The 22250-nt window shown below is 45.8% G+C and overlaps 1 protein-coding gene across 1 annotated transcript in view; it reads left to right on the top strand.

Moving 5' to 3' along the window:
• LOC129818757 (proline-rich protein 36) overlaps positions 1-22250 on the top strand; it is a 45802-nt gene that overhangs the window by 1661 nt on the left and 21891 nt on the right. Inside the window, exons 2-3 of the mRNA XM_055874966.1 lie at positions 5940-10013; positions 14220-14294. Coding sequence (XP_055730941.1) covers positions 7102-10013; positions 14220-14294 — 2987 coding nt within the window. The 5' untranslated portion in view covers positions 5940-7101. The remainder of the gene's footprint in view (positions 1-5939; positions 10014-14219; positions 14295-22250) is intronic.

Below are 22250 nucleotides of genomic sequence, written 5' to 3'. Positions count from 1 at the left end.
GAGTTCATAGGTTACACAGATGTTTTTTCTTCTTCATGTTAACAATATCATACTCGCACTCACTCAGACGTGAACAAGCTCGTTCGCGCACGCACACACCCAAATACACGACCCTACACTCTTACCCCCTTGCTTCCTCTTTGTAGAAACACTGCTGTCAGCGCTGTCTGTCATTCTGCTCCCTATCTTTTCCCTCTCACTCTCATCTCATCACTGTGCATTTCTAGGGGCCACTTTAGGCTCCGTGCCAGAAATGTGACCTTGCTGTTTCCGCCATATCACCATCTCTGTCTATCTCTACCTCCCTGTTTCTTCGTTTAGATATCTCGCTTCATCCACTTCCCCCATCCCTTCACTCTCCATCTCTTTCACACTCAGGCTTTCTTTCTCCCCGGGTACACATCCCCCCTTCGTTTTGAGGATGTGGTGTGTTCTAAATCAACTTACTTGGTAAAATAAGGGTTCGATTAAAGCGATGGTCTGATGTCCAACTGTATTGTCCAGGTGTCTTAAATGTAACCAGGATGAGCTTTCCTATTACTGAAATACAGTGATGTGCTCTTGGGACATTGGTCCAGACAGGGACATTGCAGCACAACAGCTTGCCAGCCCACAGAAGGACCCCCTAGGGAGTGTATGTACATAGTGAGCCATGGCCTAGACAGTGTAGACCCATCACCTGTCCCCATGCTATTCAGGCCTTTGAAACCACGCCAGCGCAACCACCTGGCATGGGTCACAAAATGTGACTTTACATCTTTAATTTTCCTACTTGGGAGACTTATCAGTAGAAAACCGGACTGATCCAGTGGGTCAAATTTGGCACGAGGCCATAATGACATTATATTCAGGTTGTACACTTTTTTTTGTTGTTGTTGAGAAGACGTTAAAAAACGAGATTACAACTAAACAGTCTCTGTTGCTCCCAGATAAAAACATGTTTTTTTCATGATAGCATCGAGATGACAGATTACAACCAGATAAAGACGTATTTTTCAGGTTGCTAAAAGTACATTAACAAAATCCAATTTTCTGTTAACCGTCTCATATTGTTGATCCCCTTGAATTAGCTTCCTGAAGATGGTAATGTGGTATCACTGGCACTTCTCACTGACCTAAGAGAGCAAGCTGCTGTCCTACATCCTTCTCCGGTAGTGGATTTGGGTCAAGATAGCACCGACGGAACAATCATTTAGGACACTCATTGGAAAAGTTGTGAGTAATCCGGCTAGCGGCTAACTAGGAGGTAGTTTGTTGAAAATTGAGATAGCCTGGAGTTATGAATAACCTTGCCTTAAACCTGAAGACTCACTCAGCCTCACGGAGGTAATACCCAGGCTTTTTCTCCGGAATCCAACATAGTTTAGTGGTGCACTGAAGACCTTGGTTTAATATGCTAGCGGTAACATTAGCTAGCTAGCTGCAGGATTAGCTGTAACCTAGCCAACTACGAAGTAATATGCTAATAAGCACGAATGCACTAACGAGCAAACCAGCTGATTCAATTTGCTGGTCATTAATTGTCTTATTATTTGGTCAAATAATGATGAAATATATATTTTATTTATAGCCTATAGATCCTCAAAGCTCTTTCCAGGCAGTTGCAAAAAGAAAAAACATGGAAAAAAATATATATATATATATATTATGATCCAAAAGAGTGAAATTCTCAGCAATCTTTCACAACATCTAACATACCATGCTGTAGCCTCAAAGTATACATCCTTAACCTGTTATGTTGCTGTAGCCGATGGCTGTCCAGCTGTAGATGTCTATTGTAATGTGACCTGGCACCTGTGAAAGCCATTCACAGAACAATATGTTATGTGAACTATATGCGTATAGGGACATGTCCCGTCAGCTTACTTATTAGAAGGTTGGGCTCAGCTCTAGCCTGGAGTCTTTTTTAGTCTTGTTCACTGTACCACCTCTTATATGTGTTACACACAGTCCCAACTACATCTACCGAAGGATTTACGGAATATATTTCATCTATTCTCGATGGGCTGATGTGTGTGTGTGTGCGGGTGCGTGTGCGTGTTTGTAAACCTGTGTTTCCTGGGTCATTATAAAACTTAATGAAATATTTTCCCACGAGAAACTTCTGTAGCGAGAACCTTAATCTACTTCACAAATTACAGTCATGAACAGACATAATGCAATGTGCACCTACCTAGAGGCTGCTCCTAGGAGGTGTGTACTGAATTGCACTCTCTCCCTTTCTCTCTCTCGCACAACATTAAACACACCGCTATTACCTCTGTTCTGCCTGCCCACAGAAATATAACCACAGGATAAACCATCACTATTGCTTTGTGCCTTGCTGTATATATTGTTCAGACAGCTCACCGCTCTATAAATCCAATCCCCTTGGCTGTGCAGGTATCTCTTCACTCTCTCCCCTTGCTCCCAGGACCAATAACTGATCATATACCTTTTCTTAGGTCCTCTCCAGGTACTTTAATGCCCTGATACGCTGATGTTCCTGATCTACCACTTCACTGAACTCTAGCCATCACATTTTCTCTCCTCCCTTGCGAGGGGGTTCTTCCCTCCCTCCTGCCTCCTCTTTCTCTCCCTCTCTCTAAATATATCCATCCATGTCTACCTACCTACCTCCACCCAACCCTCTCCCCCTTCCCCTGTCGGTGGCTGTGCGTGTACACAGTCATGTCGGATAAAGTTAGCCATGCCCAGACAATACGATCTGACACGCCTTTACATAACAATTCAATCTGCAGCACTCTGCCTACCTCCCCCTCAACAAACACACACACAAACACACACACAGAGCGCACAACTCCAAGGTGCTTTATTGGCATAAGTTGTCAACATCACGAGAAATCAAATATGTCATATATAACACAAGACTTAGCCTCCATCTCCAATTGATATCCTGTATATATGTATCATTGGTCTCTCAATGTCAACATGGCTTAGTAAGCACAGAGATCAAACATGACGTTATTCCATTGCACACCTTCACTTCTCCTGCCTACTGATTCATCTGTTGTCTGCCAATAAAGCTTAACATGGAAATGTCACATGAGGAAAGGCTGGGCCTCAGCCCCAAGAGTGTGCCGAGCATTAAGAGGCACTGGATTCATTAAACTGTCAGCGTAAATCTTGATCTCAGGGCAGTTTGCAGACTGAGTGGGAGGAGAGAAAGGGAGAGATGGAGGGAGAGAGAGAGGGGGTGGGAAGACAGAGGGTGCAGAGAGAGAGAGAGAGAAAAGAGGAGGATAATGGGAGAGAAAGAGGATAGGAGAAAGAGGGTTGGAGACGGGATGGGAGTTTAAAAAAAGGGGGAAAAGGAAGGGGTGGTAAATGAAAGAAAGATAGGGAGGGGTGGAATTGGGTTGACATGGAGGAGAATGAGTGGAGGGTAATGGTCCTGCAACGAGTGGAACTTGGGAAATCTGTCAGGGTGAAGGGTGAATGGGAAACACTCTTCATGGGGAAGATTGAGAAAAGAGAGAGAGAAATTTAGTTTGGAAGTGGAGAAGGAGAAACGGGCAGGATGACCGTCAACGTTAAGAAATAGTGTCGATCAAATTCTGACCACAAAGAGGGAGAAAATACAGCTGTATTATAGACACGACTGAATTACAGTATTCAGGATCCTGTATCATTCATAAAGGCCCGTCCACATCTAGCACGATAATATATAATATGTCATTTAGCAGACACTTCTATCCAAACTGACTTCTGCATTTCAATTAATATTTTTTTAACTTATGGATGGTCCCGGGAATCAAACCCACTATCCTGGTTTTACAAGTGCCATGCTTGACTATCTGAGCTACAGCACAATAACTATTACAACAAACATCATTCTAATTCAAGTGAATGACTGTCTGTCCACTACATGGTTTCAATGCTGCAGTGATCGCTAATTATTTGCACTGATCAAAAAATAGAAATCAAATATTTCAAATATTTTACTGCGTTACTGTTCATATAAGGAAATCAGACATTTTAAATAAATTCATTAGGCCCTAATCTATCGATTTCACATGACTGGGAATACAGATATGCATCTGTTGGTCACAGATACCTAAAAAAAAAGGTAGGGGCGTGGATCAGAAAACCAGTCAGTATCTGGTGTGAACACCATTTGCCTCATGCAGCGTGACACATCTCCTTCGCATAGAGTTGATCAGGCTGTTGATTGCAATAGGCATGCTGACAGCAGGAGTGTCCACCAGAGCTGTTGCCAAAGCATTTAATTGAACAACGTTGACATCAGCAAACTGTTCGCCCACACGACGCCATACACGCTGTCCGCCATCTGCCCGGTACAGTTGAAACCGGGATTCATCCATGAAGAGCACACTTCTCCAGTGTGCCAGTGGCCATCAAAAGGTGAACTGAAGTCAGGTCAAGACCCTGGTGAGGATGACGAACACGCAGATGAGCTACCCTGAGGCGGTTTCTGACAGTTTGTGCAGAAATTCTTCAGTTCTGCAAAAACCCACAGTTTCAAAAGCTGTCCGGGGGGCTGGTCTCAGACGATCCCGCAGGTGAAGAAGCCAGATGTGGAGGTCCTGGTCTGCGGTTGTGAGGCCGGTTGGACGCTCTGCCAAATTCTCTAAAACGACGTTGGAGGCGGCTTATTGTAGAAGATTGAACATTTTATTTTCTGGCAACAGTTCTGGTGGACATTCCTGTAGCCAGCATGCCAATTGCATGCTCCCTCAAAAATTGAGACATGTGGCATTGTGTTGTGTGACAAAACTGCACATTTTAGAGTGGTGTTTTATTATCCCCACCATAAGGTGCACCTTTGTAGTAATCATGCTGTTTAATCAGCTTCTTGATATGCCACACCTGTCAGCTGAATGGATTATCTTGGCAAATGAGAAATGCTCACTAACAGGGATGTCAACAAAATGTGTGCACAACATTTGAGAGAAATAAACTTTTGTGCGTTTGCAAAATTTCGGGTATCTTTTATTTCAGCTCATGAAACAACACTTTTCATGTTATGTTTATATTCTGATTCCGTGTATAAAGTTTCATTCACATCTAGCACGATAACTATAACAACAAAATCATTCTAATTCAAGCGAATGACTGTGTCCCCACTACATTGTGTTTCAAAGCAGCAATGAAGAGGTATCATCATTAGCAAGTCTGATACACGCTCCTCAGTGAGTCACATTTAAGCAGATCACCGGTACACAGATCCACACTGCAGTGATAACATGGATGTAAAACAAGGATGAAATCCTGTGGTTTACACATCCACTAACTGATTCACATCTGTGCAGGAGCCCATGGTTCCTTCCCCATCCCCTCCCCGGGCCTGTTGAGCGTGACTGTAATTATAATTAATCCTAATAATCATGTTTTTAAAAGGTTGACGGCTGTGACAAAGATGTTCCTCTTTTATAAAAAGAAACAAGATCTGAAAAAAAAGGAACGTAAATAACAGTGATGGCCCCTGGGGTCCCTATTCCCTAAATAACCTCTGAGCTGTGAGGCAACACTAATTGTCTCTGGCTCCACAGAGAGACTGTCAGACCACAGGCCTGCCTCTTGTCACAAAGCATCTTGTTACGGCAGGACACTTGTCAATCACTGAAAGTATATGTCTGTCTGTATGTCTATTATTTTTGCTCTTCTGTCTATCTGTGTTGTTCTGTTTCTCTCACAAGCAAACACACTCTCTCCCTCTCTCTGTCAATGCTCCCTCATTCGGTCTTTCTCTCCTTTTCATGACTTATCTTAAAGACACATAATCTCCCCTTCACTCACACTTGGTGCGTTTCTCTGTTGACCCTGCTCTTGTGCATTTTTAGCAACAATAACAAAGGGTTATTATGAACTTCATTCTTATGAGGTCCATTTCATTATCTTCCACGGGAAATGGGATGACAACAATATGACTAATTCTCTCTCTCTCTCTCCTCTCTCTCTCTTTCTGGTCACCTCAGGAACCCGGGCTATTCTGTTATCCTGCACAATGAGTGGAAGATGAGTCACTGAGAAGAGGTACTGGAAGAGAGAGAGAGAAGGAGATAATGTGAGAGAGGAAGATAGACCATTATGGGGAGTCACACAGTGCTGTCCCACATCTTACCGATCCATTCTTCCTCCAGCCCCCTGGGACAATGCTAAGCGGACAGGAAGGGCCAGCCTGTATATTCGGGGGATGGGAAGGATGGATAAGGTGTATTCAGAGGAGCTGTGCCTATTCGCCGGTAGATACAGTGCCCCTGTCACGATTCCATCTCCTGGGATGTTATTAGAGGTACGTTGGAGCTGAGTGCATCCAGGAGTCATGCAACATAACTGTGTGCCCTGTTCTCACGCTCACCTCTCTCTTCTGGGTCTTCTGACTTATTTAATGTGAAATAACATGTCCTCTTTTAGATGTAGATTTTGTATGAGGCATACTTTAAGTTGGCACTTGCTCCCATGTTTAATGTGCTGACATTATTATACTTTTCATGCGGCTATATAGACCTGCTCTTTATTAGGAAATCAGGAAGCTGAGTGGACGAAAATTATAAGTAAATTAAGTTCTGAGGACTATGAGAATCCGGTTCACCCTGAAGTCTTACTTTATGACGTTAAAGCTCAGAATACAGTTCTCTCTATCCATAGTCTGAGCAAAGTACAGACCTACACACACACACACACACACACACACACACACACACACACACACACACACACACACACACACACACACACACACACACACACACACACACACACACACACACACACACACACACACACACACACACACACCTGAGAAAGGACCAGTCCTATGGAGTGCTGCAGAAGGGGGATGGCGGGACGGACGGCACTGCAGTGTGACAGTTATCTCAAATCACCTCTATGAGCACTCAAACCAACAAGCTACAGCTGTCTCCAGAGATCTGCTTGGTGATGGAACTCCAGCTCAACAAATGTGACATTACATGTATCCCATTGTCATTGTCATAGAGAAGAAACGAATTGTCAACAGACAAATTGCATTGAGATAGAATAGAATTACTCCCTACTCTCTGACAGAGGATTTTATCACGTCAAACGGCCTGCAGGGACTGTGGATGTCGGGGGGAAGAACAAGACGCCACAGGAGACATGGTGAGCAAAGAGCCGAATCACTTGCTCATTGGCCAATACACCAACAGCAAGACCGCCGACAAGCCGCCTGGCGCCATGACTGTGCGCTCCGTGCTGCTCAACCGCGACTCGCCGGACATCGAGAGCCGCCTCAAGCGCCGCCGCAACCGCACCCACCAGGTGCGCTTCAAAGACCTGGAGGATGGCGTTGTCGGCGGGACCACTGGCGCTGGATCCAAGGGCCCCGAGAGGTCTGCCGCTGAGCGTGACAGCCCCCACCCCCTGCGGAAGAACACCCCCATGAGCCCCATGGCCCCCCAGGGATGGCTAACAGAGAGGTCAATGGGGGTCGAGGTGTCCTCCAACCAGGCCTCGGTGGTTGGGGCTGTCCGAGGAGATATGGCAGATACTATTGAGGTAGTGGCAGCGTTTTTGGCTCGGGCACCCCCTCACCCGCTCACCCCGGGGCCCACGCGCCGTTGCTGGGCACCACCATCGCCCCCACGGCCTTGCTCCCTCACACTACCTCTCTCCCAGAGGCAGTGCGCCAGCATGGCCCTCCCAACCTCCTCCTGCCTCAAGAAGCCCAAGCCTCCGGCGCCCTCGGCCGTCAGCACGCGCAACCGAAATGTGGGGGACTCAGTGGGGGTGAATGGGGATGACGAACAGGACGATAAAAAGGATGAGTACTACACTACCCGCAACCACATTTCAGAACCTGCATCTATAGATGGAAACGGCCCTGGGTCTAAGGCTAAACAGGGATTGGTGGACCAACCCCAGTGCCTCAGGACTAGCAAGGCTAACGCAGAGGCTAACGCTAGCTCCCCTGCTGTTGGCAATCACATGGACTCTTCCAGGCATGACTCTTCTTCTTCCCCTCCCCCAGTTTGGCTTCGGCACACAGCAGAGCCTTGCTACTGCGGTTCTGTGACCTGTGGGAGGGAGGGGTCTAAACGCCAGGGGAGTGCAGCTCTGTCCCAAGTGAGGAGGAGATGGCGCATGAAACGTGGTATCAGTGACCCGGGGAGGGAGGTGTCCTACTGTACCACTCCCACACAGACAGACAGTCCCTGTGTCTCCCCTCCTAACTCCCCACCTCCCTCAACTGTGCAGCCCTGCACCTCCCCACCTCCCTCAACAGTGCAGCCCTGCACCTCCCCACCTCCCTTAACTGTACAGCCCTGCACCACCCAAACACAAACTGACAGTCTCTGTGCCTCCCCGCCTCCTCCCACCGTGCAGCACTGCGCCTCCCCACCTCCCTTAACTGTACAGCCCTGCACCACCCAAACACAAACTGACAGTCTCTGTGCCTCCCCGCCTCCTCCCACCGTGCAGCACTGCGCCTCCCCACCTCCCTCGACTGTGGAACCCTCCACCCCCAAAACTCAGACTGTGCCTCTCTATGCTTCCGTACCTAAAACTGTGCCAACCTCCACCCATCCATATTGTGAAACACCACCACTGGTGGTTCTGCCTTGCGCCTCACCCCGGTCCATCTGTACATATCCCCCGAAAAAATCTGTGCTTCCTCCAACTGTTCTTCCATCTAAAGCTCAAACCACTCCACCTCTCGCTACACAAACTGAAACTGTCCCACCCAAACCAACATGCACCGCCACAGCTACAACCACAGCCTCAAATCCAAATTGTCCCACCGCACCACCAACTCCAACGATAGCCCCCTATACAGCCCCTAATTGCCATGACCCAAAACCAACTCCTGTTCTAGCCCCCTCCACTGCCCCAACTTGCCCCATCCCAACACCAACTCCAAATATAGCCCCTTGCACCATCCTAACACAAACTGCCCTATCCTGCTCTTCCTTAAATCAACTCATATCTCCACCTCCAACTGTGACATCATGCCACCCCCCAGCCCAAACTGCCCCTCCCTACATCTCCTTAATTCAGACCATACCACCTGGGAACCCCCCATGTCAGACCGTACCACCCTGCTCCTCCCAACCTCCAGTAGTACCTTCCTACTCCGCCCACATTCAAATAAAATACTGCTCCTCTCCCTCTCCCATTGTAAAAAGCTGCAACTCCCCGCCTCCAATGGTAAAATCCTACCATACACTTCCAACAGCGCCATCTTGTGCAACTCCAATAAAAACTGTGCCCCTCTACGCTTCCACGTTTCGCCCTGCGCCCCCCTACACCCCCCCACCTCAGGCCCAACACTGCAGCACTCAGGACAAGAGGGTGATAGAGTGGGAGTTTAGGGGGGAGAGGAGGATACTTCCACCACCACCCCCGCCCCCTCCCCCGTACACCCCACGCAAAGAGGGGGTGAGTTGCACCCCAGGCTCGGCCTGCCAGGCGCCCCTGCTCAGGCGGGCGAGTGAGAAGGAGAGGTCAGGAAGATCAGGGTCACCCCTGCCCTGTCCTCGAGCCAGCTCTCTGAAACACAGAGCTCAAACACCCTTGGCGAACCCACTGGAAGGGAACCAGGTAGACCAGGGCTCCTCGCCCACCAAGGCCATCTCCAGACCCACCTGCCTGGGCCAGGCTCAGGCTCAGCTAGGGGCTCAGCTTGGGGCCCTCCATAAAATGCTCTGCTCTGGAACCAACACCCCAAACAGCCAGCAAGCTCTCCCCCCTGGCCAGTGCCTGTCCGGGGCCCGTGGCTGCTCTGGTACTGGAGGGGGCCCCACGGTTGGGCCCCTGACCTCCACCCAGGCTGACACCCTGAGGCAGGTGCAGGAGATCCTGGGGGGGCTGGTGTCGGGGGCCAGGAGTAAACTGGATCCGACCTGGGTAGCAGAGAAACTGATGGGCCCCAACGGGCCCCTGCACGACATCCGGAGCCTGCAGACCCAGCTGCACAGCATGGAGGGGGTCCTGGAGACTAGCCAGAACACCATCAAGGTCCTGTTGGACGTCATACAGGACCTGGAGAAGAAGGAGGCAGAGAGAGACGGGTGAGTGAGTCCCACTGAGCCATACAATTACAGTCAACTACAATAATACATTGTTGTGCCAACACATATTCGGCATTCAGCTCTGAATATTTCCTGAAAATGTTAATTAAAGGCTGATGACCATGAAAAACTCAGGACCATATTCATAATACCTGCTGGGATTATTTAAAAAAAGATATATAAATAAAAAATACGACTACTTGAATTTTGAGAATACATTTCTTATTAAATTGGTTACTTTGAAAAAAGAGGAGAGAAAAAATTGAAAACTAAGGGATTGATTAGTGGAATTATTTCAATTTTATTTACACTGAACAAAGATTTGAACGTAACATGCAACAATTTCAAAGATTTTACTGAGTTACAGTTGATATAGGAAATCAATCATTTGAAATAAATTAATTAGGCCCTAATCTAAGGATTTCCCATGACTGGGAATACAGAAATGCATCTGTTAGTCACAGATACCTTAAAAAAATGGGCCTCACAATGGGCCTCAGGATCTCATCACTGAATTTCTGTGCATTCAAATTGCCATCGATAAAATGCAATTGTGTTCGTTGTCCGCAGCTTATGCCTGCCCATACTATAACCCCACCACTACCATGGGGCACTCTGTTTACAACATTGACATCAGCAAACCATTCGCCCACACAACACCATACAAGTGGTCTGCGGTTGAGGCCAGTTGGACGTACTGCCAGATTCTCTAAAATGATGTTGGAGGCGGCTTATGGTAGAGAAATTAACATTAAATTGTCTGGCAACAGCTCTGGTGGACATTCCTGCAGTCAGCATGCCAACTGCACACTCCCTCAAAACTTGAGACATCTGTGGCATTGTGTTGTGTGACAAAACTGCACATTTTAGAGGGGCCTTTTATTGTCCCCAGCACAAGGTGCACCTGTGTAATAATCATGCTGTTTAATCAGCTTCTTGATATTCCACACCTGTCAGCTGGATGGATTATCTTGGCAAATTTGTGCACAAAATTTGAGAGAATTAGGCTTTTTGTGCGTATGGAACAATTCTGGGACTTTTTATTTCAGCTCATGAAACATGGCACCAACACTTTACATGTTGCGTAAAGATTTTTGTTCAGTGTATTTCACTTATTTTACCAGGTAAGTTGAGTGAAAACACATTCTCATTTACAGCAACAACCTGGGGAATAATTACAGGGGATGAATGAGCCTATTGGAAATTGGGGATGATTAGGTGGCCATGATTGTATGAGGGCCAGATCGGGAATTTAGCCAGGACACCAGGGCTAACACCCCTACTCTTGCGATAAGTGCCATGGGATCTTTAGTGACCACAGAGAGTCAGGACACCCGTTTATCGTCCCATCTAAAAGATAGCTTCAGAGGCAAGCCAGCAGTGGGACGCAGGCTAGGATGCTGCTGGCATTAGAAAACAGTTAGAAAGTTGGATTAAGAATAAAGGAATGAATGCCTTGGAGCACAGAAACACCAAAGGCCTGGAAAGTAAATGTCACACGTAAGTTGTCATAGCTCTGCTTCGAGAGGTAACCGTTTGTGCAAAGAATTTGTCCATTGCGAAAATGCATCAGCCCCAGACAATACAAAGTGATCATATTGACACGATAACATGTTCTTTCTCATTCTGGAATCGTATTGAGGTTTATTGTTGGTAGATCTCACTCCTTGCTAGATATCACTCATGTTGTGTTCTTCATATTACAGATGGACATTTGTTTTGTTTGAGCATTCCCGTTCCTCCACCTATCTATTTGTAGGCCAGTCCAGCCTTGTGACGCTGTAAATACTTTGGCAACCTGGCTGTGCAGTGCAGACATAATGAAATGTGCATTTGGTGAAAATGAGGAGGAGAGGAGAAGGGGGGAGGGTATGAGGAGGATATGCCAGATGAAAGACAGATGAGAGATCCAACACGTCAACAACAACTCAAAACTCTTTCCATTTTCCCACCCAAATGTCCGAAACGTCAAACGATAAATAAATACGTAGAATATTTTTCTGTGGGATGAGTTACACCTAATTTCTCCATCATTTCCTCATGTTGGCGAGTAGCGATAGCGATCAGTGCTGATGATGAGGTAATGCGAGTGCAGGCGTTGGTTTTAGTTGCGGCGCAGGCTCTTAGTGTAAACCCTTTATGATTCCCATCAGCACTTTAATTAATCTACTTCCCACGTTTCTAAGCTGCTTACGGATTTCTCCACCATCGTTATCATACCAACATGTTAGATCAGAGGAGGTTAGGAAAACTCCAGGAGAGGAGTAGACATGCATGTGGTCTATGGAGAGAAAGTCTGTAATCATGAACGGTGTAATCACCAATGTAATGTGGTTGCTAATATGAACGCTTGGGTGGGATGACATATGACTGTACTCAGAGCCATATTTATAAACCGGGAAACGTTGCATTATATGACAAGTGGTTGAAAATACGTCATATAACCAGATGGTCTCTGTTACAACCAGGTAAAGATGTATTTTTCCTACCAAGATCAAACGTTGGGGGAAGGAAGTCATATTTTGATTGTCATCCTTGGCTTGTAACCAGATTGCGATCAGGTAAAGACGTATTTATCTGGTTGCTAAAAAGACGTTAACAAATCTTCTTTATTATACAAACAGTATACAACCTGACCATGACGTCAAAAGGACGTAGTAAAAGACAGTGTTGGAGTACTCGAGTCCAGGACCAAGTTCATGACTTTTGCCTCAACTTGGACTCGACCGTTGGTGACTTGGACTCGGACTCGCTTTCTCGACCATTGGTGACTCGGACTGGATAGTCTCCTACGATAAGCAAAGTATTAGCAGCACTGGGTGCGAGAAGTTCTGTTCTCTAGCAGTGGGAAGGATGCACACTAGACACATGCAGCCTACATCAGCTGCTAAGCTGCAGGGGAGCAAGCGATTATTGTGAGCAGACAGGCAGCCAAGCTCCTCTCCGGCTCCGTCTCCGATCGTAGCAGGCTACAAATCGTGCAAGCTACTCTCTTGCTTCTCCGCAACCACCAGTCACCAGCCTACTATTTAGCTTTGCCTGGTTAAGAAACACAAAGTGCTTCACGAAATTGAAAACAATATTAGTATTGAGTTTAATAGTAAAACTACAGTCTAGCTATGTGTGTCTCTCTCTCTCTGCTTGAGTATAGAAAAGTAGCCTGTCTTTGAATGGCTCGCTCTACCCTCAGACTTTCCCCCTGCATCTAATAGCCAGGTTCTGACAAGTCTTCTTTAGTTTTCACTCTGCAATAAAACACCTACACAAATATCAGTCGGCAATTACAAAAATGTAGCTGAGAGCCTGACTTACCATTCATTTATGTAGTAAATAAGTAGTGAAACACAGGTATTGAGTAGAACTTGTGAGGTAGTGATGAATAGTAAATTAGTTGTTTTTTTTCATGAGGGAGTGGCAATATACTGCCATCTGGTGGCGACTAGAAAAAAATGACATAAGACCGACTCGTGACTTGACCATTTGTGACTCGGACCTGGACTCGGACTTTAGCCATAGGGACTCGTGACTCGACTTGAGCACAGGAGACTTGGGACTCGACTCAGACTCAAGGTTTAGTGACTCGACTACAACACTGGTAAAAGACGTCATCCTGTCGTCACAGCAACCAGTTTTGCCCCTGGGTGTATATCACAGGGTTGACCTATCTTTCAAATCAATGATGTTTCTAATGGTCTTTAAAGCCTATAGAAGCATGCATTCTTCTCTCATAAGGTCTCTTGTTCTGAGATGGGTCTACATGTAAGGAATTCAGACTTGACTTTTACCTCATAAACAGAATTTTCCCCTGAAGATAAAGTCATGCTTTACGTAGCCGTCGGGGAGTCGGTTGGGGTAAAATCATTCAAAAGATATGATCAGGAGTGGGTTTCTGGATGAGGAGTTAGCAGGAGGAGAATCATGGGACTGAGGCAACACTTCATCATGATAAAAATAGAGCTAGCTACTTCTCAGATGAAGTGATGAAACCTAGCCAGGGACGATAAGACTGAGATCCGGCTTATTTCCAGTCCCTTTCTCTCTCACACACACACCATGGATGCATACACACACACACACACGCACACACACACACACACACACACGCACACGCACACACACATCCCCTCTCCTGACGCTGTGACTCAAGCCAAGGTGGCAGCTGTAATGGTCCCCTGTTGATGATGTCATCTGTGTTTTCCCCTCCAGGAGACACTCCTACCGGACGGGTCAGGACATAGAGAACTGTGGCACGTGCAGAGACTGTGCCTGCATCATATACAGGTAAGGCAGGGGTTGAAAGTGTATGCATGTGTGTTTTGAGTGTGTGTGTGCATGTGTGTGCATATGAGTGCCTATGTATTACTGTAAAAGCCGAATGTGGGCATCCTATTCTACAGTAACACGCGGTTGGTTCACTGTCACTTCAAATCTCGTCCCTATTTGCGATTCAGTCAGTTTTATGGCTCGGCAGGATTACAACATCCATGAGGCAGTCTCTGTGCAGAGCAAGATTATCGCAACATTTAGGATATAGGCTAGTCATCCGACGCTTTCAAGTCTTAGGTGTGAATAATGCTGCAGCAGGTTTGTTCACTGAGCCCAGTGAGGGGGATTGGTGAAGGCAGGCATTCCACACTCACACACATACACGGACACATGAACAAAAATGCAGACGACTCTTAAAGAGATAGAGGCACGCACACACACACACGGATATGTAAACACACACGCACGGGCGCACACACACACACACACATACACGAAAAGTCACAAATACTGCTTAATCACCCCGTGGCTGTTGGAAATGTGAATTGAAATCAGTCAATTAACAAACAGGATTTCACAGTTTACAGTAAGATGTATAATAGGCGGGTGAGCACTGGAGGATTACCATGAAATGGAAACCCATGTCTCTTAGTTGTAAATGTCAAAATCATGAGAACAAGGGGGAGTACGAAAGACAGGAGAGCAGTGGAGGGAGAGCGGAGAGAAGGAGGGAAAGAAAGTGAGAGACAGAGAAAACGGTGAAGGTGGCCTGTCAGGTCCCTACTGAAATCTAAGCAAAACAGAGCGAGAGAGGAAAAGAGAGGAAGGTAGGGAGAGACAGAGTGGGAGAGAGAGAGAGAGAGAGAGAAAAGCCAAGAGACACACACAAAAAAGGAAACCCAGAGACCGGCAGTATAGTGAGATGAGATGAAGTGAGCGAGAAAAGTCTGCCTGCGAGAGAGAGTTTAGAAAGAGAGAGAGTGTAGAAAGAGAGAGAGAGTGTAGAGAGAAAGAGGGAGAATATGAGATAAGTCATGGAGAGTTTAGACAGGCATATTATCCTCACCATGTGATCTAGGTAACGCGGGTGGGTCTGGTGTGTCTCTATACTACTTAATGTTACCGTTACACACACTAGTATTGTTTTCTGGTCAAAGGAACACGTGTCATCATAGTGTCCCGTCAAGGCCTCTGCTGAGCTTGACGTGGATTTCACAGGCTTTAGTGAGCAGGCAATTCCTTTGAAGCTTAGTTGAGAATGGTCTGGCAGTGGATGGAAAGAGGTGTCAAAAAAGAGAGGTGAGAAAGGAAGTAGAGATAAAAGACACGAAAGACTCACAGGTTCTTGTTCTTCTTATTCTGATTGAATATCAATATATATTTTTTTACCTTTCATCTCAGTGTTTCAGTTAAGTTCAGATCCGTGTAAATAGGTTGGTGTGTGTTTGATGTTTATTGATTTTGAACGTCAATATCTTTTTTAATTCTCTGTTTTTATGACTGGCTGTGTTATTATATTAACCCCCAGCACCACAGACTTCCCACAATCAAACCTTAGTCCTGGACGCAAAGCATGCGCAATAGAACACATGGCTTAATCTATGTCCCGGAAACTGGACCATAATGTTTTACATTTTACAGTGACAGAACATAACATACTACTGTATCCTAGTCATGGAATTCTGTGACAGAGGGAGAAGCGTCCATCCATGTATAAGGGTAAGAAAGTCTAGCTAGCTACATTTTCAGATTGTCTACATTTTGTCAGAAAGTCGTTTTCATTTCAAGTTCATGCATATATTTTTATTTCAAGTTAAAGCATATGGTCATGGCTACCAACTTGTTCATTCAACCCGTTGAAGACCAGCTCCACCCTCTGTCCCACTCTTCTGTATATGCTCCTTTGTGCCAATTAATCCCCTCATATTGTACAATCTATCCCAAATATTATTGCAGCTCTACGATGTACTGTATATCTAGGTTGTATTTCATTATCCTCAGTAATGTAGTGCCTCTGCAATATTTCACTGGTTGATGTTCTAACGTTACAGCTCCGTCCGTCATAGTCAATGCCATACAGGGAAGTGACCAAGAACCCGATGGTCACTCTGATAGTGCTCTAGTTCCTCTGTGGAGATGGCAGAACCTTCCAGAGGGACAACCATCTCTGCAGCACTCCACCAAACAGGCCTTTATGGTAGAGTGGCCAGACGGAAGCCACTCCTCATTAAAAGGCACATGACAGCCCGCTTGGAGTTTGCCAAAAGGCACCTAAAGACTCTCCGACCATGAGAAACAAGATTCTCTGGTCTGATGATACCAAGATTGAACGTTTTGGCCTAAATGCCAAGTGTCACGTCTGGAGGAAACCTGGCACCATCACTACGGTGAATCATGGTGGTGGCAGCATCATGCTGTGGGGATGTTTTTCAGCGGCATGGACAGGTAGACTAGTCAGGATCGAGGGAAAGATGAACGGAGCGAAGTACAGAGGGATCCTTGATGGAAACCTGCTCCATAGCGCTCAGGACCTCAGACTGGGCACGAAGGTTCACCTTACAACAGGTCAATGATCCTAAGCACACAGCCAAGACAACGTAGGAGTGGCTTCGGGACAAGTCTCTGAATGTCCTTGAGTGGCCCAGCCAGAGCCCGGACTTGAACCCGATCGAACATCTCTGGAGAGACCTGAAAATAGCTGTGCAGCAACGCTCCCCATTGAACCTGACAGAGCTTGAGAGGATCTGCAGAGAGGAATGTGAGAAACTCCGCAAATACAGGTGTGCTAAGCATGTAGTGTCATTCCCAAGAAGACTTGAGGCTGTCAAAGGTGCTTCAACAAAGTACTGAGTAAAAAATGTGCCAAAAAAATTCTAAAAAACTGTTGTTGCTTTGTCATTATGGGGTATTGTGTGTAGATTGACGAGGGAAAAAAATATTTAATCCATTTTAGAATAAGGCTGCTGCACCCTAACACAATATGGAAAAAGTCGAGGGGTCTGAATACTTTCCGAAGGCACTGTGTCAATCTAGCAAACCAGGCAACTAAAAGCAACTTTCTAAACGATGTTTTGGTTCGTTTCTAACTTGTTAGCTAGCTAACAAATGTTAAACAAGTAAATGCTACATTTGTTTCCAATGTATTTCCTCTAAATTTGGTATCTGTAAAAGTACAGGAACGCTCGTATCTGATATTATTTATCCAGCACCCGTGGCGCATTAACTGCATATTAATATGTGAATATCATTGTGAGGCGTGCAGGAGTGTTAATTAGTGAGTAGAGTTTGGAATCTAAAAGTCCTCCCTATTATGCATTTTGCTAATGGCATATTTATGGAACAAAGCTTGAGTTATAACAGCGAACTCTTGTGCTTCGTTCCCTACAGGGTTTGGGGACATCAGCCTAATCACATCACTGACCAAACCTCTGTCTCCTCCTCACAAGATATTGTTTAATGATGCACCTTTCTTGTGGAAGCCGATAGGGCCCTAGACTAGGATTAATTTGTTTAATGTTGAGAGAAAAAAATGAAGCCACTCTTTGGAGTGAGTTTCGATTTCCTGTGAGTAGCTGCTAAGAGTCTTAGCTATGGTTTGCGAGGACAATCCTTCATATCGTACTCAGTGAACTGCAGATAAGCGCTATAGAATGGCTGCTGAGGTTTTTTTTCTCCTCCTCTTGCTTTGCTGGCTGTTATCAGCTCATGCACTGTGTGATAGCAATGGCTTTCATTCAGGTTCGTAGATCGTCCTCTGTCTGAGCCTCCTTTAGTCCCGTGTGAACCTTTGACCTCGAATACGTCTCCAAAGTTTTGAAGCTCGTCGACGAACCCGTCACACCCTTGAAGTGTAGAGTGTATTGCGACTGCGGAAGAGAATAGCAGTCTCGGCTGGGCCCGTGGGGCGATGGGGGGGGGGGGGGGGGGGGGGGGGAGGGTAGAGTCACTGGAGTGAGGGTGGACTCGTAATGATCCATCTCATTGGTTTGAGATAAACATCCCCTGACAGCGCCTACCAACTCATCGCTCTCCTACACTGCACACACACATCATGACTCAACACACATCATGACTCAGCGCTTTCCGCAGCAGGACTCCACTGATACAACCCTGGGTGACATTACTCGGCTCTCCGACACTGTACTGTTCTGTCCTCTGACTGATAATGCACCAGAGGAGAGGAGAGCTGGGTGGGGCAGAGAGGAGTAGCGAGACTGCATGTTGGTGGAAGAAGAGGTGGACTCTTCTTGCATCTCAATGTCTCTTTCACTCTCTCTCTCACTCCCCTCTCTCTCTTTCTCTGCATCTCTTTTCTCAACTCCTGACTGCCGTGTGCCGCAGTGAAATATTCATCTGCATTAAATATTCATCAACACGTTAAAAGATTTTAAAAAGTAATAATAGAGGTAAAAACCTCTCTCCTCAGGACCCGTCTGGTCGGTGTGTGAAGGATCGGAGCCAGAGGGCTGGACTGAGCTGTCCTTGTGACTGAGCGCTCTACGCTCTCTGCATGTTTAAAAACCTTAGAGGAATGACAGGAATTGATAGACTTTTACTGAATTAAATGAATTTTTAAAAGGACACGACTCACTCAAAGCATCAAGGTCTCGGTTCCTTGCCAGTTCCTGTGCTGTAATTAAAATGCAGTGTGTGAGTGTGTGTGTGCGTGGTGTGAGAGCACTGCTAAGTGTAGAATCTAGTAGAAACAAAGCACTGCATCTCCTTCTGTCACTCAAGAGTGCCTTTAGGGACATCAGCTGTGGTGCCAGAGGCCTCTTTCACTCATCTTATGACCTCCATAATGTGCTTCTGGCTGGCTGCAGAACACCAGAGACCCAGAGTGCTACTATGGTTCCCGTGTTTTGAGTTCACGTCTCTTGTTGCCATCTCCCTCACTTCCTCTGTGCGGAGCCTGAGTCTGAGCAGGGCTTGGCAACCACATGAAATGTTTCTCTGTTAAGGCGGATTGCCCATAGGATGTGACAGCTGGGTATTGTAGCGGATTGATCCTGAGAAATATGGTCTTTCATAGACATCAGGGATGGCCGCCTCCTTTATTAGGTTGGCTGTGTCACTTTCCCCTCCCGCCTATCTGCTCCGTGGAATATACATTTCACAACTAAAGAGGGATGAGGGATGATGGGGGAAAGCTCGGTGCATACTCAGAGGGAGGGGAAGGGGAAGAGAGGAGAGGGGAAAGAAGAGGAGAGGAAGCGAGAGTAAAGGAGAGGGGGGAAGGGGAGAGGAGTAGGGTAGAGAAGAGATGAGGGGAAGGGAGGATAGCTGAAGGGAGACTACAGGAGGTGAGAGGAATGGGTACTGTGTGGATGGGTTACTTATCGGTTTGTTTTTCACCTTGATATCGGAATGAATTAGAATCAAATATTTCCCTAGGCCCTGACAAATCAAAACCTGCTTTACAATACAGCAGCCTAAAACACTATACCCGTCATCCTCTAGTCTCGTAGGTTATGCATTTAACCAACCTCACAGACATTTACTGACCAAGATGAACTTTATGTGTGACTACATCTCTGGGAGGAAGTCTTCTCACCCGTTGCCAAGCCTAAAGTCATTCATTAAACATTGACAACAATGACGGTGCCTGAAATGATGGTAAACGGTAGTGAAAAGTCGTGGCAGAATAGGAAATCACATTAGGCTCCTACAAATGAGAGAGAGAATGTTTGTGTGTGTGCGCGTGGGCGCGTGCGAAACAAGGGAGAGCTAGAGGAAGAAAGACAAGACCAGAAAGGCAGAGAGTAAAGCTCTAACTGATAGACTGGTGGTGGGCATTCTGCAGAACTAGATGTGTAGGCATCAGGTTTTTCTAAAAAGGGATTTGTCAGATTCTTCCCACTGACCTTTCGCTAACTACCCTGTCAGGGATTTCCGACCCAGTGTGTCTGAGTTAGCAGCCTGTGGATGAAGCTGCTAATGGAGTAGATGGTGTGCGTATGTATGCGTGCGTGTGTGTGTGTGCGCACCCATGTGTGTGTGTTTGCGGGCGTGCACGCGCACATGCGTGTGTGTAAAGGGCAGAGTCGGCGGTGCGCTGTGCTCCTAATGTAATCCATCTTTCCTTCGGAGGCATCCAGGTCATGAAGCAACAGGCAGCTCACAGGGAAGAGGTGGATAAACACTGTAGGTTCACTTCCCATTCAGATGAATAACACAGGGATATAATGCTCAGCCAGCATGATCTGGCTCTTCACACACCGAGATACGCAACGCATTATAATTGAGTTACAGCATCTACAGACACCTTCAATTGAACTTAATAGCATACAATAACGCACACTGTGACATAATATAATGGCACATGTTGTTCTTGCGTTAAACCAAGGATCCATAATCACATTAATATAATGGTGTATTTCATTGTAGAATTGCATTGTTGTGCATGTATGTGAGTGCATGCGTTTATTTCTGAAAGTGGTTATGCTCCTTTGTGCGTGTGTGTGTTATTTGTGTGGGTGTGGGTGTGTGAGTGTGGGTGGTGCAAGTCTGTTCACTGAGGGGGAGAGAGAGAGGGAGAGAGAGTGAGTGAGATTTAGAGCCCTTCCCAGCTAGCACATTTGGTTCTTTGGAAGTTGTGGGAATGTACGTTTTTGGTTTTCCCATTGGTTCTGGGAACAATTGGTTCTGGGAACATAGATTTTCTTTTAAACATTCTGAGAACGGAAGTGAAAATTTCATTTGTTCTGAAGGTAATTAAAAACACTCTGAGAACATGTTTCAATAAGACTTTTAATAACAATGCTAGCTTAGCTTGAGTTAACTGTTTTTGAACTCCAAGCACAGATAGGACACATGGAAATGAATTTGCTTAGGCATTAATCATGCATTAACTCTGGCATGGCGTCAGTGAAATTCAAATCTATGAACTTCTGTTCTCTATCCATGAAATGAGTCCACTGCGCCACCAGGTGGTGTGTCTATGTCTAAGTTCTTACAGGATGTCTGATATTTGTCTCAAACATTGTTCCCCCTGTTGCTGTCTTGGTTGGACCAGGTTTCTCTTGAAAAATAGATTTGATCCAAACCAGGATAAATAAAGGTTAAATAAAAAAATGTTTTAGTTACTTATACAAAGCTGTTCATTTTTTGTCTATTCAAACAGACCCCATTTCAAAGGAAACAAGCTCTCATTAGGATCAGGTGTGGCCAATGAGTGGGCGGGGCCACAACCCCTAAACACACTACAAGATAGAAGATAGAGAGAGTTTTGTTGACGCTGACAACTGAAATTAAATGTTTTTAAATAACATTTTTAGAACGTTCTTGGAATGTTACTAATGTTTTCATGTGGTTTTTATGGACAGTTTTATTAATGTTCTGAGAACATTACTTTAAAAAGAACCATTAGGAAACATGTAGGAAATGTTATGCTGAAGTACTGAAATTCTCACCTAAGAAACACATGGTTCTGAGAATGTTATGTGCTAGCTGGGTATCCTTGCACCATTCCCAGAACATTGTGGGAAGGTTGTTAGCAAAATAACCATAGGACAACGCTCTCACCAAGCTCTAAGAAACCTATGGTTCTCAGAACGCTGTGTGTTAGCTCGGTTGTTTATGTTGTCTTTGGCAATAATCACAGATACTGCTCATGCCAATAGTGAGGTATGGTTCTCAGAACGTTGTGTGCTAGCTGGGTTGTTTATGCTGTCTTTGGCAATAATCACAGATACTGCTCATGCCAATAGTGAGGCCAGATGGTATCCATCCTTGTCATGCATGCCATCATGTCTTTGAAACAGTGAAGCGAGGGGAAAATCAAGAGTGGCGTACAGAACAGGGATAAACTGCATAATGTGGCTGTGTCATATAAATACTAAATCACACTCATATTACACCCACAGCTAATTTAGCCTAGCTAAACCGCTTACATTAGCACAATCCCCAATCTGCCGCCTCTATAGGAAATAGCTAATATCTTAATATAAGAGGATGAATAGGCTTTTTGGA

Source organism: Salvelinus fontinalis, chromosome 21 (assembly GCF_029448725.1).
Source record: "Salvelinus fontinalis isolate EN_2023a chromosome 21, ASM2944872v1, whole genome shotgun sequence".
NCBI lineage: Eukaryota > Metazoa > Chordata > Actinopteri > Salmoniformes > Salmonidae > Salvelinus > Salvelinus fontinalis.
The sequence above is the reverse complement of the archived record's forward strand: the minus strand, read 5'-3'. Positions and strand labels throughout refer to the sequence as shown.